Genomic DNA, 18,449 nt, shown 5'->3' with positions numbered 1-18,449 from the left:
TGAAAAGCGGTATGTCCCAAGGATCTGTCCTGGGACCGGTGCGTTTCAACCTATTCATAAATGACCTGGAGACAGGGTTGAGCAGTGAGGTGGCTAAGTTTGCAGACGACACCAAACTTTTCCGAGTGGTGAAAAAAGACCAGAAGAGATTGTGAAGAGCTCCAGAAGGATCTCTCCAAACTGGGAGAATGGGCAGCAAAATGGCAGATGCATTTCAATGTAAGAAAATGTAAAGTCATGCACATTGGGGCAAAGAACCAAAACTTTATATATAGGCTAATGAGTTCTGAGCTAACAGATCAGGAGAGAGATCCTGGGGTACTGCTGGACAGCTCAACGAAGATTTCATCCCAATGTGTGGCGGTGGTGGTGAAGAAGGCCAATTCCATGCTTGGGATTATTAGAAAAGGTATTGAGAATAAGACAGTTAATATTATAATGCCATTGTACAAATCGATGGTAAGGCCACACCAGGAGCATTGCATACAGTTTTGTCACCATATCTCAAAAAGGATATAGCAGACATGGAAAAAGTGCAAAAGAGAGCAACCAAAATGATTACTGGGCTGGGACACCTTCCTTACAAGGAAAGGCTACAGTGCTTGGGGCTCTTCAGCCTAGAAAAGAGGCACCTGAGTGGGGACATGATTGAGACATACAAAATTATGCACAGGATGGATAGAGAGACACTCCTTTCCTTCTCACATAGCACCAGTACCAGGGGACATCCACCAAAATTGAGTGTTGCAAGAGTTAAGAGACAAAAAATATTTCTTTGCTCAGCATGTCGTTAGTCTGTGGAACTCCTTGCCACAGGATATTGTGATGGCATCTTGCCTAGATGCCTTTAAGAGGAGATTAGACAAATTTCTGGAGGAAAAGTTCTTCACGGGTTACAAGCCATGGTAGGTACGTATGTGCAAGCTTTAGAGCAGCGGTTTCAAACTCTTTTCATACAGAGGGCCGAAGTTAGCATTCAGGGCTCTAGCTGAGGGCCGGAAGTGATGTCATTAAGCAGAAAGTGACATCATTAAGCAGCTAATGGCCAGAAATCAGATCCTGTTCTCATACAGAAACTCATTACCTGCAAATGACAGAAGAGAAAGTACACAAATCTTGATCATATTTCAAGATTTGGGAAAGCCCAATTTTCATGTGCCCATTTCAGCTGTAACACCTCAGCAGCTGAGAGCCTGAGGGCCAGATAAAAAGCTTCTGAGGGCTACATCTGGCCCCCGGGCCTTATGTTTGACACCCCTGCTTTAGAGCTAGGCTGCATCTGATTGCCAGATGCAGGGGAGGGCACCAGGATGCAGGTTGTATGGTGCTGCCTTGTGTGCTCCCTGAAGCATATGGTGGGCCACTGTGAGATACAGGAAGTTGGACTAGATGGGCCTATAGCCTGATCCAGTGGGGCTCTTCATGTACTTTTGTTCAATGGAACTTTGAATAGGTGGACCATATGAAGAGGTATGGTGGAGGACAAACGTTGAGAAACACTGATTTAGAAGACACAGGCCAAACTAAATGAGATGACGAAGAAATGTGAATGCATCTCTGTGACTGTAAGCATTTGCAAATAAGCAGCTCTGTGTGTCCATGATCAGGTATGATCAGACCATTGCATACTCCAGGTAAGGAGGAATGTCAAACTTTCCCCATTTTATTTTCTTGATGATCATCACCCTTCCTATCAACAGTTTTGAACCATGACACTACGCTGAACTTGTATTCTGGGTCTTTGGCAGGTTCCAAAGATGGAATGACTTAGTAGAACAATTTGAGTATCAAGCTACCTACAAAAACAAATACACACAATGAAAGAATCTCTCTAGCATACACCAAGGAGCAGCAATGCAGAAATTCATGAACATCTGAACTTGTTATGGAGAGATGTACAACATTTATTTGCAAGCACTTATGAGAAGAATGTCACCAATAATTATTTTGCTCTGAAAATATTGCAGGCCTACCTTATTCAACTTTATAAAATATGTCAGCCCAGCTTCCAGAGGATTGGTGTCACAATTCATCTGAAAAAAGGTGTAATGCGCTAATTAATTATTCCATAACCACTAGATGGCATATTTCCTTCTCTTCTTCTGCACTTCTCATATTGTTTTTCCATTTATTTATGTTTTATGTCCAGTATATACAATCTATTTTGTTTAAAAAACTGTAATTCTCATTTACATTTGTAGAATTATGGTCCTAATTCAAAATGCAAAGACATATTTCTTCAATATCTAAATTCAACAGAAAAGAAAGAAATGAGACATCTTGCAAAACAACATGCATGGGCAAGTAAAAGTTAATTAAGGAAGTTATAAGAACTTCTGATCAGGTACAATAACAGATTCTTGATTTCAGGTAGGAGCTGCTCCAAGCAGTGCTGGGGCAGGGGTATGGCAGGGAGGGGTGTAACAGGGAGGGCAGAGAGGGGGCAGATTAGGCCCAGGAGGGGGCAGGTTCAACAGAGGAGACCTCTGCCATATCCCAGTCTGCTTCCTGAGCCTTCCCCTCCCCAACATGACTTGCAACATTGATTTTGCTGGTGCAAATCAGAGTAACACCATTGGACAGACTGGGGCTCAACACAGTTTAAGGGAACAAATGTTCCCTTCCGCAAGAAGACCTCTAGCCTGCTCAATCCCAGAGCTGGATACAGCAGGGGCCATGAAGCCCTGCTGTACCATGCTGGATAGGGTTGTGAGGTAAGTGTAGGCATATCTGTAACTGGTTTCTTAGGCTGTGGGGATGGAATATGGAACGTATGTCGCTAAAGAAACCTATAGAAAAGCACAATCTTATGCATGTCTAATCAGAAGGATGTCCCATTTAGTCTAATGTGACATAGGGCACAATCCTAACCCCTTATGTCAGTGCTTTCCAGCAGTGCCAATGGGGCATGTGCTGCATCCTGCAGTTAGGTGTTACTCACGGAGGCCTCCTCAAAGTCAGGGAATGTTTGTTCCCTTACCTCAGAGCTGCATTGCCCTTATGTCAGTGCTGCAAAGTGCAAAGCACTGACATAAGGGGTTAGGATTGCATCCATAGTCACATGCGATAGGATAGCAGCCAAAGTGTCACATAAAGGCTAAAATGCATTAGTGACACATTTTCGCTGACAGAATAGAAAAGCCTCAGGTCAAATGAAAAGATTCTTATAAATGTTTCATATAGCATGGAAATAAATTAGAAATGCTTCAAAAACCAAAGTGCTTTGAAAATAAAAATTATGCATCCCTACAAGTCTCATGGATTTCACTGTGGATGTTGTTTTCCATCATGACAAATTGCTTTTTACAGTTCTTCTAGTAGCTTGCTAAATAGGTATAAGGATTTACATGGAAGTGCGAAACATCATAGGAGTCAAAACCTCTTCAGATTAAATGACACTAAGCTTAATTTTCAGAGCATTCTGTAAGATTCCAGTCAAACACACCAATGTGACTTTCTGACATCGGAATAAACTTTTATCATTCTGTATGTAGAGAAGACAGAAACATTAGTGGATTTTTATTCCTTGTGCTCAGCAAGTCTACTTGCGTTCATGTTTGTGACATTGAGAGGAAGGTGAAAAGTGAAAGGGATTACTTAGAAAGAGTAGGGAGATGATGGGAATAAAGAGATGGGCAGGGGTGAATTGTGTAAACTGTACCTAAAATGTCTGAAAAATGTAAATAAGAAAAGGAGGCTATAAATGTAGGAGCATATCAACTGGTTTTCTCCTACATTACAGAAAAGTTAGTACAGGTGGTCCCTCATTATCGACAAGGGTTCTGTTCCTGGACCCCTTGTGAATACCAAATCCAGCGTGATATCAAATCATGCAGATTTCCAGGTCCACTGAGCTCCAAATGTGCATCTGGAACTATCCTGAGGCCCGTGGATGCTGTGCACATCCTCCAAAGGCCTCTGGAGGTTCTAGAAAGGCACTTCCGGTTTTTAGCCAAAAACCGTGGAAGCCCGTGGAGGCTGCGCCCAGCCTCTATGGGCCTCAGAAGAGCCTCCAGAGGCGACCAGAGCACAGCTCCGGTCGCCTCCAGAGGCTTCAGATTGGGCCTAATGTAGCTCAGTGGGGTTCCAAAGGACCCATGTTGAGCCAAATCCGTGGATCAAAAATCCATGGATAAGTAGGCTCAACCTGTAATAAATAAAAGTAGCTGTTTTCTATCTGATTTTTCTCCATTAGACCCCAAAAAGTCTGCAAATAGATAAGATTATTTGTGGGTAATGCATAAAGAACACAACAAGAAAAGTATAATGAAAAGGCTAGTTTCATACCTCTGCTCCCCAGGCCCGAAAAGCCTTTTCTAGTCTTAGTGAGTTCAATGCATATGTTCCAAAGTTGTCAATTCCTTCTTCATAGCCTGCTTCCATTATGATAGAGTACAAAGCTGCAGAATCTTCTCGTCTATGGTACAACTCCCACCCCAATTCACCTATTACAAACCAGAGGTACAAATCTCATCATGTTTAGAACTAAATTGTGGTCATCATAATTTACAAGGTTACCATGAAACAAAATATTAAATGAAAGCATTACTGTTCTTTAGAAAGACTAGTTATTTTACGTATGAGACTTCAGGCCCAATTCTATCCTTGATTGGGCCATAATAAGCTTAAGGCGCTATTCTATGCATGTCTGCTCAGAAGTAAGTCTCACTGAGTTCATTCCGGCTTACTCCCAGACAAGTGTGTACAAGGACTACAACTTAAATAATTTCCCCATCACTTACCTGTATAGGATATTCGAATTGCAGTGACAGGGATATCAGCAATTTTTAAATGTCTGGATAGCAGAAAACTAAATGATGCATCACTGAGGTCCACTGTTGTTAATTTCTGGAGGACTTTCCGTGAATATGGACCTGCAATACCTAGCACTCCAAGTTCTTCTGTAACATTTTTTATCTCAACATTATATTGTCCACGCACTGCCTCCTCTTCAATCCATCTGTATACAAATGGCAAGACTTTGTTAGTTGAAAACAAAAACATTTTTTTTAATATGTGAGAATATTTAGCACCAGAAGCAACTGAAATCCCCAAAAGGACTAGATCAAGTAACATGGCAATCAGGTAGGTGCCAAACATTAAGAAATAGTTATTGCCAAACTATTAATGCCAAACATTAAGAAATTTCCAATAGTTACTTTCAAATGGACATTTTCTTGGACCTCCGGAACAAGTCCACCTCACCCACTATCCCCAGTTGTTGCAATCACCGATACACAGAAGAAGGAATGCAAACCTCAATATCTCAAGAAAAATGAAACCTGAGATGCCCAATTAAATAATCAAACCTTATAAATTTAACCAATGTGCTGTTGAAACCAATGAGATTATTTTCTCTGAGGTTACCACAAAAATTATCACTGCTAATATGTATTTATAAACCTCCTTTATACCAAGCCTAATTTATCAACAGAAAGCCAAAAAGAAAAATCTTGTGACCATCAGAATATGGTCCATTATTCATCTTCAACAAAATAAATAAGCCCTTCTTTAGTACAACAGAACCCACCTAAGGCAGAGGTTCCCAAACTGTGCATTGTTATTCCTTAGGGCATTGCAGCACACTCACAAGGGTGCTGCAGGTTGTCACAGTGCCCCCTGTAAATGTGGGGATGGGTTTGCTTATGGGGGACACTTGCCTCCCACCACTCAACACACGCCATGGGGCAAACACACACCTCCCCCCCACTTGCACCCCACCGACAGAGAGCACACAGGCGTGAAGACACTGCTTAACTAATGTGCAGTGCAATCCTATCTTGCACTGGAACAGGCAGGCCAGGAGGTCTGCGCTGTATCCAGAGCAAAACTGGGGCCAGAACTGGCTCAGCCGGAGGCAAGGGGAAACTCTTCCCCTTACCCCTGGGTAAGCCACTATGGCCCCAAAGGGTCTCCTCAGACTTGCACCACCTCAGGAGGCCTCCTCCCCACCCTCACTGCTCCACTTTGAAGATAACAACTGGCACACAGTCCTCATTACTTAATACCGGCTGAAGTCCGTTGCCGGTATGCTTCGCCACAGTTGCAAAACTTGCTTGAAGAACCACAGAGGTGTAGGTCCAAGGACCTGGGTCCATCCAGACTGTTCAAACTATTCTCTTTTTATGGCAAAAGGCAACCAATCAACTATCCCTAATTCTGCTGAGTCATTCACATACTAAGCAGTATCTATTAACTTCAAATCATCACAGTTGTACACCCGTCTCTCTAAAGTTCTTTTTCTCTCCACTCCCAAGATCCCTACAGGGTTTCATTGATGTCTTTTACTCAGCATTTAAATGTATATTACCCCTTATTCACCTAAAGCAGTGATTCTCACACATTTAGCACCAGGACCCACATTTAAGAATGAGAATCTGTCAGGACCCAACGGAAGTAATGTCATGACTGGAAGTGACGTCATCAAGCAGGAAAATTTTTAACAATCCTAGGCTGCAATCCTACCCACACTTACCCAGGAGTAAGTCCCATTTACTATAATTGTTAAAAGAATATACATAGTAGCTTATTAAATGTACAGGTCTGTAACATTTCCCCAAATGCAATCACATACTATGGTAGCATCAAATCTAATATATTAAAAATTAAATATTGAAATGAATGGGGACTCATCTGAAATTAGCTCACAACCCACCTAGTGTGTCCCTACCCACAGTTTGAGAAACACTGACCTAAAGATCTTCAATTGTTATTTCAGCAAGTTCAAAGGACTCATATTAAACACTACCTTAGTCAATTTTCCCAATAAAATCATGCCACCCCTGTGACATCCCCCATACCTGTTCTCCTGGGCACTGTCATCTTGGATCCTGCAAAATCTTGTGAGATCCAAGATGGCACCGTTCAAATTTTAAGCCAAGATTTGGACACCAACACCTTGGATTCCATGAAAACTAGTGAGATTTAGGGTCACCATCTTGGATCTTGCGAGATTTCATGCGATCCAAGATGACGGCACCAGGCTGAACAGGAAGAAGAGGCTGCAGGAGCATCATGACCAAGGTAACTTTGAGAATCACTGTCCCTAAGGTATTTGCAATGTGCAATCATAGTTCTTTGATTCCTAAAACCCCCTTTTTATCTGGCTTAAACAGACCTAGCTCTCTCAATGAATGGTAATTGAGAATTGTATTCAACGTTGTGAGCAAGCCACTTCTGGAAAGAAGACAAGCATTGTCAGTACAAGCATTCTGGTACTTTACACCAGTCACAATCTTGGCTCTGATCCAAAGAGCTCTCCAGTGTGCATGTGCACAGGCTCTTCTGACCTGATTGAATTGAGGCCCTCCCCACTCCCAACATCAGAAGTAGCTCTTAAAATATGAATAGTCAAAATGTACATTTACCTCAGATCATGAAGCTCTGATCCAGAACCAGTAATTAACAAAAATTCCCCTGGCCTCAGATGAGAGACAGTGAGCTCAGCATAGACTTTGCCTCTTGGAGTTAACATATGACTTATATTTGTGAAACCCACCTATATGGTAAAAATGGCAAAAATTATAAACCACTTAGTAGACATTAAGAACTTGCACAGATTGGTGTAAATTAAATTCTTTCTACAGTACACAGGTCACAATTCAACACAAGAGTTAGGCATCCTATTTCAATTCATTTCTGGAGCTTCATGTTCTTGTCCCCGTTTCTCATTAAAGAGTTTACTACACAGCGGGCAACCCCATCCCATGGAACTCACCTTGCGGAAATGCAACCACACTGACAGATCATATGCTGTATCCTCTGGGAGAGTTTGGACCCTGGAGACCTCCTTGATGTAAGGGAACATTTGTTTCCTTGTGCCAGAATAAGTCCACATTGGCCTGCAGGGTCTGCTCCAGTGGTTCCCAAACTAGTGGGTAGCAACCCACCAGGGGAACTGGAAGAGAGCCATTCCCCTTTAAGGGGAGTGGCCAAGAAATGAGTACCCCAATGACACCACAGCGATTACAGTGGTACCAGAAGCAAGAGGCTTGTTTATTTACTTAGTAGTAGCAATAGTAGTAACTTTATTGTCATTGTGCTACAACACAACAAAATTTATGCACCTTTGAGATACAAGCATAAATATATACTACTTGTATATATTTATACAAGTTTTGGAAGGTGACAGTGGAGCGATTGCACCCCGCTCTGCTAAACCAGAAGCGGCGCGCAATCGCTCCACATTCCCTTTTGACCGGGCTGCAGGGACTGGGGTTCACCCTCCAGACCCTGCAGCAGCTGTCCCTGGCTGCAGGGAGCCGGGCACAAGCACCTGTAGGGCTCAACGGGTCAGGGAAAGTGAGAGTGGGGCGATCGCGCTCCGCATCCCGTTTTGCAAAGGGGATCCTGGGGATCGCGCTGCTGCCTTCTCCCTGCCTCCTGGCTGCCCCGTCCCTTAAGGGGAAAGGGACCAGGACCCTCAGGCTGGGGCGTCGCGACACCCCAGTTTGAATATCACTGCCCTATGAGGATAGGGCTGCTAATTACTTCCCAGTATACCTCCAAAATTTTTTCTTACCCCCCTTCCTGGTAATTTATTTCTAAAAATTTTTTTGAAGAAAGACAAGATTAAAATACTATACCTACCAAGGTCTATATGAACCCCCAATGGGCCCACACATTTACTCCAATCTCCAGAGTTTATCTGAGGAAAAAGCTATGCTAGCCCCTCCTCCAGTGTTGTCAATCATCCTTCAGTCATCTTTCTGCATCAGCATATATTTTAGCAGCACTTGTTTGCTGAAAGGGGCAGGAGTGTGTATGGAAAATGATCCTAGACTAATTAAGTTGTTACATTTCTATTTACCTTTGGAATCACATTTGCAAACAGATGATCCAAAAGTTTAACAGAATCACTGCCTTTGATGCTAAACTTGCCAAATGGAGTAAGGTCGATCAAGCCCACTTTTTCCATCACCTGTTTATGCTCACGACCCACAGGTTCAAACCAGTTTGTACGCTGAAAACTAGGCCTAGAAAGAGAATAAGTGAATTTTGTTAAACCTGCTTGATAGTTTTCAGTTTAGCTCTAAAGCAAACCATTTAACACAATATACCCTTGACATTTTCTTTTGATCTTGAGCTTTCTTTTCTTTCCTCCTTCCATCTCCTTTTTAAAATAATTTTAAAGTGACAGATACTCAACATATAGATTTTGTTAAGTTTATTATTTACTCTCCAAAGTGCAACAGTAGTTCAAATTTTAATTCAGTTAGAAATCTAGATCAATACAATCAGTTTGTTTTAAAAGCAAACCACTTAGTAATTTTTCCTCTGAATTAAGAATTCCAGAATATATTTTTCAACTGCTTCAATACAGTTGAATAACCCTTATGCGAGGGTTATGTTCTGAGGTTGGCACGTAAAGCCAAAATCACATAGAGCTGAAGCTCCCTTAAATCCAACAAATTCAGATTGTCTCCTTAAGAACTAAAATCACAGTATTAGAGACATGTGGGAATTGAGATAGAGGGAATAGCAACTTCACTTTCTTATTTCAGGCTTGTTCCAGGGTATTAAAAAAAAATGGTGGGCAAAATAGCCCGCACTATTTAAACTTTTGTTTTTCTATACAGTCAAAGGTTTTTGTGACTTTGTTGTTTTTCTAGGCAGGGGGGGATATACTTGAATTCATGCAATAACACATAAGATGTGGGCTTAGCGTACATTAATTGTTGATACTGTCTCTTGTAGCCTTGCAATTATTATGAGTAAAGACATTATTATAATGTAAAAGGAGCTAGGAATGCAACACCACATTTTCAACAGTTGTTGGCATCCTTCAGTCTCGGAAGACTATGGTATCGCGCTCTGAATTGTGGTTGTGGAACAGAGTGTCCTCTCCAGCGTGCGAAGCCTGGGTAAAGTAGATATGGAGGATAGACTGTTTCCCATGCAGCAAATTCCCCCTCTCCACGTTACTGAAATGGTCCAATGGAAAGGCAGAAGCCAATACAGTTGGTTCCAGCGGCATCGCAGGAGTTGCCAGAACGTGACTGTGTTCAGCCATGAACTGCCTCAGGGACTCCGGCTCCGGATTTTGCCTCAAGGTTGACTCCTGAAGCCTTTTCCATAACTGGATGTAGCCACAAGGCAGTGGAGGTTTGGGATCAGAGTTTTCCTTCTCTCAGATGAGCTGCCTTACCAGGCTACCAGGTCTACCCGGTGGCTGTTTAGTCGCCTCTTACGACAAGTACAGCCAAACTGAGGGCCTATTCTTATCCCCAGCCCCCAGGGGAGATTTTCAACAGTAATCTCAGCATAAAAGGATAAGTCTGGTTCCCACAGAATTCTGGTAATTCCATATGCGTTGATGGAACTTTGGGACTACGTGTTTCAGCCTACTGAACACAAAATGTAATGTATAACAAGGTGTTTAAATTCAATCATCATAAACCTTTGTTCCTTTTTTTACTTTATATACAGCTTTACTCCATATACTGAAAACTACGTAAGTGAAATGGAAGATTGGGCCTACTTCCACTCAGGGTCAACTCAGGATGCTCCAGTGCCTGTGGTAACAAGCCAAAAGCCACCCCCATGGTGCAAGCTACCATTCCTGTCCTTCTAATACAAGAGTCAGAACCAACATGCTGCCATTTTTTAAAAGACAATCTCATTGCGCTATGCCTAATAGTTTTTTGGGGGGCGGAGAGAGATCTTTGTTGATTAGCTATCTTCTTTAGAAAGGAATCTGGCCTGTCAACTTGCTTTCTGATGATCAATAAATTTAACAATAGTTTTATTCCTTTTCTCTTTATCCTCCCATTCTCCTACGGGGAACTGAGGACTCCCTGGGACTTTATCAATCCCTTCTGGTCTCTTTTCTCTGAAGACAGTCTCAACTGAGTAAGAGTCAGTTTGCCCGCCAACAGTAATGCTCTCTGGAAGGAAGAAGAGCACAGAGCAGAAAAGAAAGTGTAGGGAAAGAGTGGTAAGCTATAGTGCTGGAGATGTGGTAACCTAGCAGTCTCCTCTCCTCCACACTTCCACTTCATTCCCTTGTTCTTTAAAAAGGAACAGGAAGTGCAAGGTGGAGCAGAAGCAGAAGCAAGCAGGTGCAACTCTCCACCACCAACCTGCTGCCTGACAGCCCAATCCTGAGCTGCCCGCAGTGCCCAGGTTCTGCGGCTCCAAGGAGGGCTCCCACCGAATTCTGCACCTCCCGTGCTACCGCAGGAGACACCTCAGGAGAAGGGGACGTTCATCTCCTTCCCCCGAGTAAGGGAAGCAGCCCCACAATGGGACTACTCTCTTTAGCGCCTTTGGTCGGCGCTAAAGTAAAAGTGCTTGTGTAGGGCACACAGCCCTGCATGAGTGCCCTGGATCCTGCAGAGCACAGCTCCACGGATCCGCCTCTCTCCTGCCCCCTGACACACCTCCCGCCTGTCCTCTGGCACACCTCCTGCTCGTCCCTGCCGGCCTCCCCCCTCCCCGGAACGCCTCCCCCATGCTCCCGTCCTCGCCCCTGCCTCCCGTTCTGCAGCCCAGCGTCTGGGAGACCACTGAGCCACAGAACCTGGGCCACCACTCGGCACTAGTCCAGCACCGGCTGGCACTGGGCTAGCACCGGCGGGGTCCCGGCGGTGAGCCCCACAAATGTGTCTTATGGCACGTTTGCAACTGTGGTCTGTGGCACGGAGCCGTGCCGCAGAGCACAGGATTGGACTCTGAGGCAATTGTTCTAGCCAGTCAGCCTGCTTCCACTAAATTCTGAAATGTAATGTTATGAATGTTATGGCTCATATTAATACTAAATAAGCACAATACAACAACAAATAAAGAGTTTTTATGCCAATAAAGGTGGAATGAATGAATGAATGAAAATAAAGAGTTAACTTTCATTTACTTGTATCCAATCTCATCCCCAGATTTGTAGAACCAATGAGGCTGCTCCCATCCTGCATGGAATCCCATGGAGCAGTTAGACTTAAGGACTTCATAAAGCCCACTCACTCTTTCTGTAGGTCTCCCAGCAAACCTTTCTTCTTTAGGATAACCAACTACAATGGTAAAACAAAAGAATATTATATATCAGCATAACACACAAAAAGGAATATTACAGAATTATTACAGAAATCTGCAACAGGTGGATATGGCTGGAATGGGATCCAACCCAACTCAAATGGGTTGCAGCAAAGCTATGCAGAAAATCTGCAACAGGTGGATATGGCTGGAATGGGATCCAACCCAACTCAAATGGGTTGCAGCAAAGCTATAGCAAAGCTATACAGTTGCAGTTGCCAAGTAGTCCACATAAACGGGAAGGATAAGACGGTGAGTGCTTAGGCTTTTGAAGATTGATCCCGTTTTTCAGGCTGGAGTCTGAGAGGGGTTCCAGCTCTTGAGAAGGTGAAGACCACTGACTTATTTCATTTGTAATATTTTGAATCAACATACAAATAATGTTTTGTCCTAGTATACAACTGGTGAACATGAAACACTATACAGTAACAGTGGATATAAAATAAGGGAGATAGTGCTTTATATTCCCTACGAACAGTGTAAATTGAATCAGTAAGTGACATGACAACCAGAAACAGGCTCTGTACTCTTCTGATAAGGAAGAAACAAACAAGGCAACAAAGGGTGCAATCCTACCCTACACTGGATCAAGAAAGCCAAGATGGTTGCGCTGTATCCGGCGCAGGATAGGGGCCCAAAGCAGCTGAGCCAGAGGCAAGGGGAAACTTTTCCCCTTACCTCTGGTTAGGGCGCCCTTGCCTCTATGAGTCTCCTCGGACGTGCTCCACTTCCTAAAGTGGCACAAGTCTGAGAGCAGAGCGGTTTGAAGCGGCTCCAAACTCCCTGGGAATGGGGTTTGGGAACCTGCATATGAGCTGGATCCCAGCCCCACCTCCCACTCCTCACCTGCCCACCTCTGGGGCCACCCACCAGGTGCCCTGAAACGCCTCCCTCCCACCTCCTCCCTGCCTGCTCCAGAGCCTTGCATCAGCCCAGCTGGGCCGATGCAAGGCTTGCTGCAGAAGCTGCCATGGAGGCTGAATTCAGCCTCCATGTGCCAGTGCACCTCCGTGTGCTGGCGTGGCTTACTCCGCACAAGGGACTTGCATCGCCCCAAGTGAAGGGCAGGATTGCACCCAAAGTCAGTATCTTCTACTCAAGTGTTAGTGTCACTATTTTGTATCAGAAAAAAACAATAAGCAGCCATCTTACCAATATTGTTAAATCCATAAGACTCTCTTGCTTTTGCCTCTGTGTATTTCGTGGTTGTCCATTTTCCATACCTATTTGGATCTAACTCTATTAGATCAAAAGAAGGTTCCCCATCAAGGATCCAGTCACTAAGATATTTTCCTATGCCACCAGCATGGATTATGCCATATCTGAAAACACGAAGAACACACACACACACAGCCCATTAACTTACTTAAGATAACAATATTTCTATTCGCTTTCAAAAAAATATTTTTAAAACTATAATAGTACATGGTGGGTGCACGATTGGGCTAGGAACCAGCCTAAGTGCTGAAGCCAGTCCATTCTCCACTGCATTTTGGGCCATTTCAAATGCCTTTTCCCCCCATGTTATCTGTTAAAAAAGAAAGAAATTCAAGGGCCAAAAGCAAAAAAAAAAGCTTTTGCTTGCATGTCTAGGTTGAGCCTTAATTTTATTTTAACAAGCTCTCTCTTAAGGAAGAAACCTTACTAATGAGATAAATTTACTCACCCAAAACCAACAGCGACCCAGTAATTTCGAACACCCTGATGTGGTCCCACCATAGGCAAAATATCTGGAGAGTATGTTATAGGACCTGCAACTACATTGATAATGTCTGCTTGTTTTAGCACTGGAACCATTTCCATAGCAGCCTCAACATGATCCATTATTCGGTCCAAATCAGACTCAAAAAGCTCCTTCCCAAAACCTAGAAAATTTTTTGACTTGATTATATATTTGTAAATTTCAAATTCTAAAAGCTTTTTGGTAAGACAGATACATAAAACAATGTATAGCCAAACAATACAGGATAGAAATTACGTAATGAAACTCGTGGAAGATGGGAAAGGCAGGATCTAGCAACCCAATCCTATTCCCCCCCCCATGCATATATTGATATAGATATATTTCCCTTTACCCTGAGTAAAGCCCCAGTCATCCCTATGGGGCTTCTCAGAACCAGCTATATAGCTGGCACAGATTCAAGAAGCCCTGTGCAGGGCTGCCCATCCAGGGAAGGGGGTTGGATGCAACGTGTGCTGCCGCCACTGATCCCACTCCTTTCCAGGCCCAAGCCTCTCCCCCCAAAAAACATCCCTTCCCCACCTCCAAAACGCCCTCCCACCACTCTCTTCCAGCCATCCACCCCCTCGAACTTATCAGTGCTGGCCAGTGCAGGGTCTGGATGTGGTACAGAGGAACTGCAGAGCCAATGTGGGCCTTTGCACTGGCCCAGCCAACTCTTGAATAGCCATGAACATGCCTTGAGACACATTTGTGACATTCTGAGTCGACACAGGGACAGCTGCACTGGTGCAGCTCGGGGTTTGGATTGTGCTGTAGGTGGCTAGTCCCAGACCATCTGTCACCATTATCACAGTGACTCAGATACTACACGGTCACCATGATAAATCTAATTAATTAGAATGGGATGTAATAGAAGTAAAGTCAGATTTTTTTTTTTCTCAAGAAAAATTACCTGGTGGGACCCCATTTGCTACCCAGGATTCCTGCAGTTTCATTTTTTCTTGGCTCTCATATGGACCAAATAAAAGCCCGTCTCTTTCTTGTCTTAAATAGTAGGAACCTTCTAAGTCACGAAGTACGGGCAATTCCCTTTTCAGATCTTTCACTTCAGGGATAGTTGCAGTAACAACATATTGGTGATGAACTGGTATGAGTGGATGATGCAGTCCAATCATTTTGCCTATTTCACGGGCCCAGAAACCTAAATAATGCAATGTATAGGTATACAAATATTAGAACAAAAGGAAACAAAAGGCACAAGCTTTTTTAGGGTAAGCCGAATAGGATGTTTCATCCTTGTTCTTGATGCTATTTTTCCCCCTGATATGAAATGCTGTTAAATCTATGAGATAGAATACAGGATAATTTTAATAAAGAAATAAAATGCCCAGACTGGATTTCTTCTTGCTTTCTAATATTATCTGATTATCTTTCTAATATTAACTGATTATTCTGTGATAAAATTCTCAATTATATATGTGCTATCTATTTAGAACCTTTGACAGCAGGCTGTGACAATTTTTGCAGACAACTTTGTGGACAAAGTCACTCAGATATGATCCAGTTTGAATTGAGCTTTACGCACAGAGTCCACAACTGAAGATCCTCTTTTTGTCTGATTTGCTGAATGAGGAACATAGCACATGCTACCTTTAATATATGATATGACCTAGTATTTTTCATTTTGTGGGGGGAAAGTTAATGAGTATGTGTGTGTTAACTTGACTGAAACCATGACAGGCAAGAAATTAAACTGAACATAACCCTGGGCCTAAAAAACAGTACAGAGGGTTTTTTTTTTTCTTTTTTCCCAAACCCAGTATCTGAACCTGAACTTAAAATATCTTGGTTGCCTTGAGCTTGTATCAGTACTAAACCCTTAAATTCTACAGTAGTAACTAGAAGTGGCTCAGTAATTGTGGCACTTTGGAGATTCTTTTGAGGGATGATGAGGGTTCTTCCAGTTATATTTGGAGAAACTATATTTCCCAGTGAGCCGTCTGAAAAGAAGGAGAAAGAAATATTGGTGGATAAGGCCTAGGACTGGTAGTCTCCACCAGGACTGGGACTGGTAGCAACAACATCTCAGCATAGAGGATTTCTGAGGCAGGAGGTTTTTTGCATTTCCTTGGCAATGCAGTTCCTCCTTGCTGACATTCTGCCATTCATCCTGCTGGATTGGTTATTTTCTTTTTTTTGTTAAGTTAATGAAACTTTTTGAAACAAAAAATAAAGTCCTGAGAAGTTGAGAATAAGGTAGATTATATTAGAGAAGAAGGAAAGTCTATAAAATTGAATAGGGGAGGAAAGGAAGATAAATCTGAGAGAGAGAGAGAGAGAGAGAGAGAGAGAGAGAGAGAGAGAGAGAGAGAGAGAGTAGGGCTATTTAGCAGGTTCAACCTGATTGATGAAATCATTTATTGTAAAAAATTTTACCTCACCTTTTTTTGTCGATCAAGGCAACCCAAGGCAGTTTACAATAAGGTTAAACAACTATCAAAATATAAGCACACACAGGAAAGAAAGCCCAAACTAATTAAAGAGGCATAAAACAAAACATTACAACTGAAAAGTCACAGCTAAAGAACTCCGCCAGCTCTGCCCCTCTCCAAAAACTGAATGGAAAAACCATTTCATTCCCCAAGGTACAGGGTCAATCCAACCACAGGGTCACTTCAAGCAATGCCTCTACTGCTCTGCCTTCTCTTTCCACTCCCTGGATTGAAAATGAAGAGGGGAACTGAGACAAAGAGTAAATGTGAAGGAGAGGATAGTTCTGAGAGAGTTCTAAGGGTGAGAGAAGCAGAGGTTGGAACATCATCAGGTAAGAGTGGGCAGCATTTGCAATGTCACCTCAGGTGTCATGAGGTCTTGGGCTGGCTCTGTGAAAGCATACAGAGGGCCTCCACAGGGAGGACACTCCATAATGTGAATGCCACCACTATACAGAGTCATATAGGCTGATAACATCCAACTATCTTACTGTTTCATCTGATCCTGGAGTTCGGTAATATCTGTCTTCTGTGTGGGACTAAATAAGGGAGAATAAGCTGAAATTGCATCCAGATAAGATGCTGGTGCTGTTAGCTGAAGTGTTGTTAGCTGAAGGTGCTGTCCACTGATCTGAGAGGTTGTTTAGCCAGCCCTTGATGGGGTTGAACTCCCCCTTAAAGAGCAGGTTTGCCGTCTGATGATGCTTCATGATTCCCAGCTTCAGCTAGAAGCCTGAGTGGCCTCGGTCACAAGGGGACCACTTGGTGGGCCACTGTGAGATACAGGAAGATGGACTAGATGGGCCTATGGCTTGATCCAGCGGAGCTGTTCTTATGGGGAAAAAGTAAGCGGCTCTCAGTTCTGAGCAGTACGAAGCTAGCAATAGGAAAACTAGCAATAAATTATTTGGAGAGGAGGATCTCAACAAGAGGAAGATGATTGGCTGTTAAGTGTTACAAACGTACTGTCATCAGAGTTGTGCTTACCTACCCTGACCCAGATTATTAATCAATAACAGTTTTAAATGTTTCCCTTGGCTAAACAGACAAGTATGTCTTTGGCTTAATAAGTTATCAAAACAAATGAAAACGCCTCAACGAATGTCACAACTTCATAAGTAAAGATTAAAAGGCTACTAGAATACTGCTATTCTAGTATTCTACAAACTATTAAAAATTATGGAAAAGTCATTGCTTTCTGTCCAACCACATCTCATAGCCATCAAATGCAAACCATATAACACTGCCTTTCTGCAATGCATCCATTACAGCACTAGTTTTCAGTTTGTGCTTTGTATGAGAACTACCTCATTCTGCATAATTGGTATTTTTTGTTAAATTTACAAAGGTAACACAATATCTTTCATTTCTTACCAGCTGTATTCACAATTCTGTTTGCTCGAATAGTTCCATATGGAGTTTCAACTTCCCATGTTCCATCTGATCTAGATTTTAGATTAGTTACTTGAACTGGATAATTTAAATGAGCACCATATTTCCTGGCCCCTGCAGCCAATGCCATAGTGAGAGAATAAGGGTCAATATGACCATCTCCAGGATTGTACAAACCGGCTAAAACCTAAGTGAGTCAAGCAAAATGAAATTAAATTAGTTGTCGCTATGTGTTTGTTATCTGTTGGCTGACAAAAAAAAGGAGATGATTTTACTAAAATGGAAAACTGGTCAGCTGTGTGTGATTTCTAGGAAAAAGAAATTCAAGATCTAGCCATTAAAAGAACAAAATAGCTGAAGATTTCAACAAAATTAGGTAATATTTCAAGGAATATGTTTTCAAGGTTTAATCAAGGGCTGCAATCATGCTTCATTAAGATCAACAGCTGTCTTGTTACTAGATTCACCTGGAGTATAATTGCAACCAATTTATATGATGTATCTGTATTTTCTTTTTCTCAAAAGAGTACAGGATGGTAGCAAAGATAGCTCTGCTTCATTCATTAAAAATTTTTTTTTTTTAAATCCATGTTTGGATGAAATATAGGGTTCTACTTTGAAGAATTATACAAGGTTTCCGTAAATGTGAAAATCAATCAGAAAAGACAAAAGAGAAGGAAATACTTTGTGCTTATGGCCCAGTCCTATCTGCTGGCTTTGCCAGCAGCATTGACAATCTGTGGTGAGCAAAACAAGGCTGCCAGCACAATGGCTGGAGGCTGCATACAGAGACCAGTGGAGAGGCCAGGGACTGCTGACTGCCAGAGCCAGTGAGTTGGTGGGGGGGGGGGGGG

The 18,449-nt window shown here is 42.7% G+C and overlaps 1 protein-coding gene across 1 annotated transcript in view; it reads right to left on the bottom strand.

The window, feature by feature from the left end:
* The window catches only part of DMGDH (dimethylglycine dehydrogenase), a 46,876-nt gene that overhangs the window by 17,158 nt on the left and 11,269 nt on the right, over positions 1-18,449 (bottom strand). The window contains exons 5-14 of the mRNA XM_066616382.1: positions 17,578-17,782; positions 14,664-14,912; positions 13,694-13,892; positions 13,180-13,349; positions 11,852-12,005; positions 8,810-8,975; positions 7,368-7,498; positions 4,743-4,960; positions 4,288-4,445; positions 1,974-2,033 (exon numbers count right to left, since the gene is read on the bottom strand). Of these exons, the coding sequence (XP_066472479.1) occupies positions 1,974-2,033; positions 4,288-4,445; positions 4,743-4,960; positions 7,368-7,498; positions 8,810-8,975; positions 11,852-12,005; positions 13,180-13,349; positions 13,694-13,892; positions 14,664-14,912; positions 17,578-17,782 (1,710 nt within the window). The remainder of the gene's footprint in view (positions 1-1,973; positions 2,034-4,287; positions 4,446-4,742; positions 4,961-7,367; positions 7,499-8,809; positions 8,976-11,851; positions 12,006-13,179; positions 13,350-13,693; positions 13,893-14,663; positions 14,913-17,577; positions 17,783-18,449) is intronic.

Source organism: Tiliqua scincoides, chromosome 2 (genome assembly GCF_035046505.1).
Source record: "Tiliqua scincoides isolate rTilSci1 chromosome 2, rTilSci1.hap2, whole genome shotgun sequence".
NCBI lineage: Eukaryota > Metazoa > Chordata > Lepidosauria > Squamata > Scincidae > Tiliqua > Tiliqua scincoides.
Note: the sequence above shows the minus strand (reverse complement) of the source record. Positions and strands in the feature narration are given on the sequence as shown.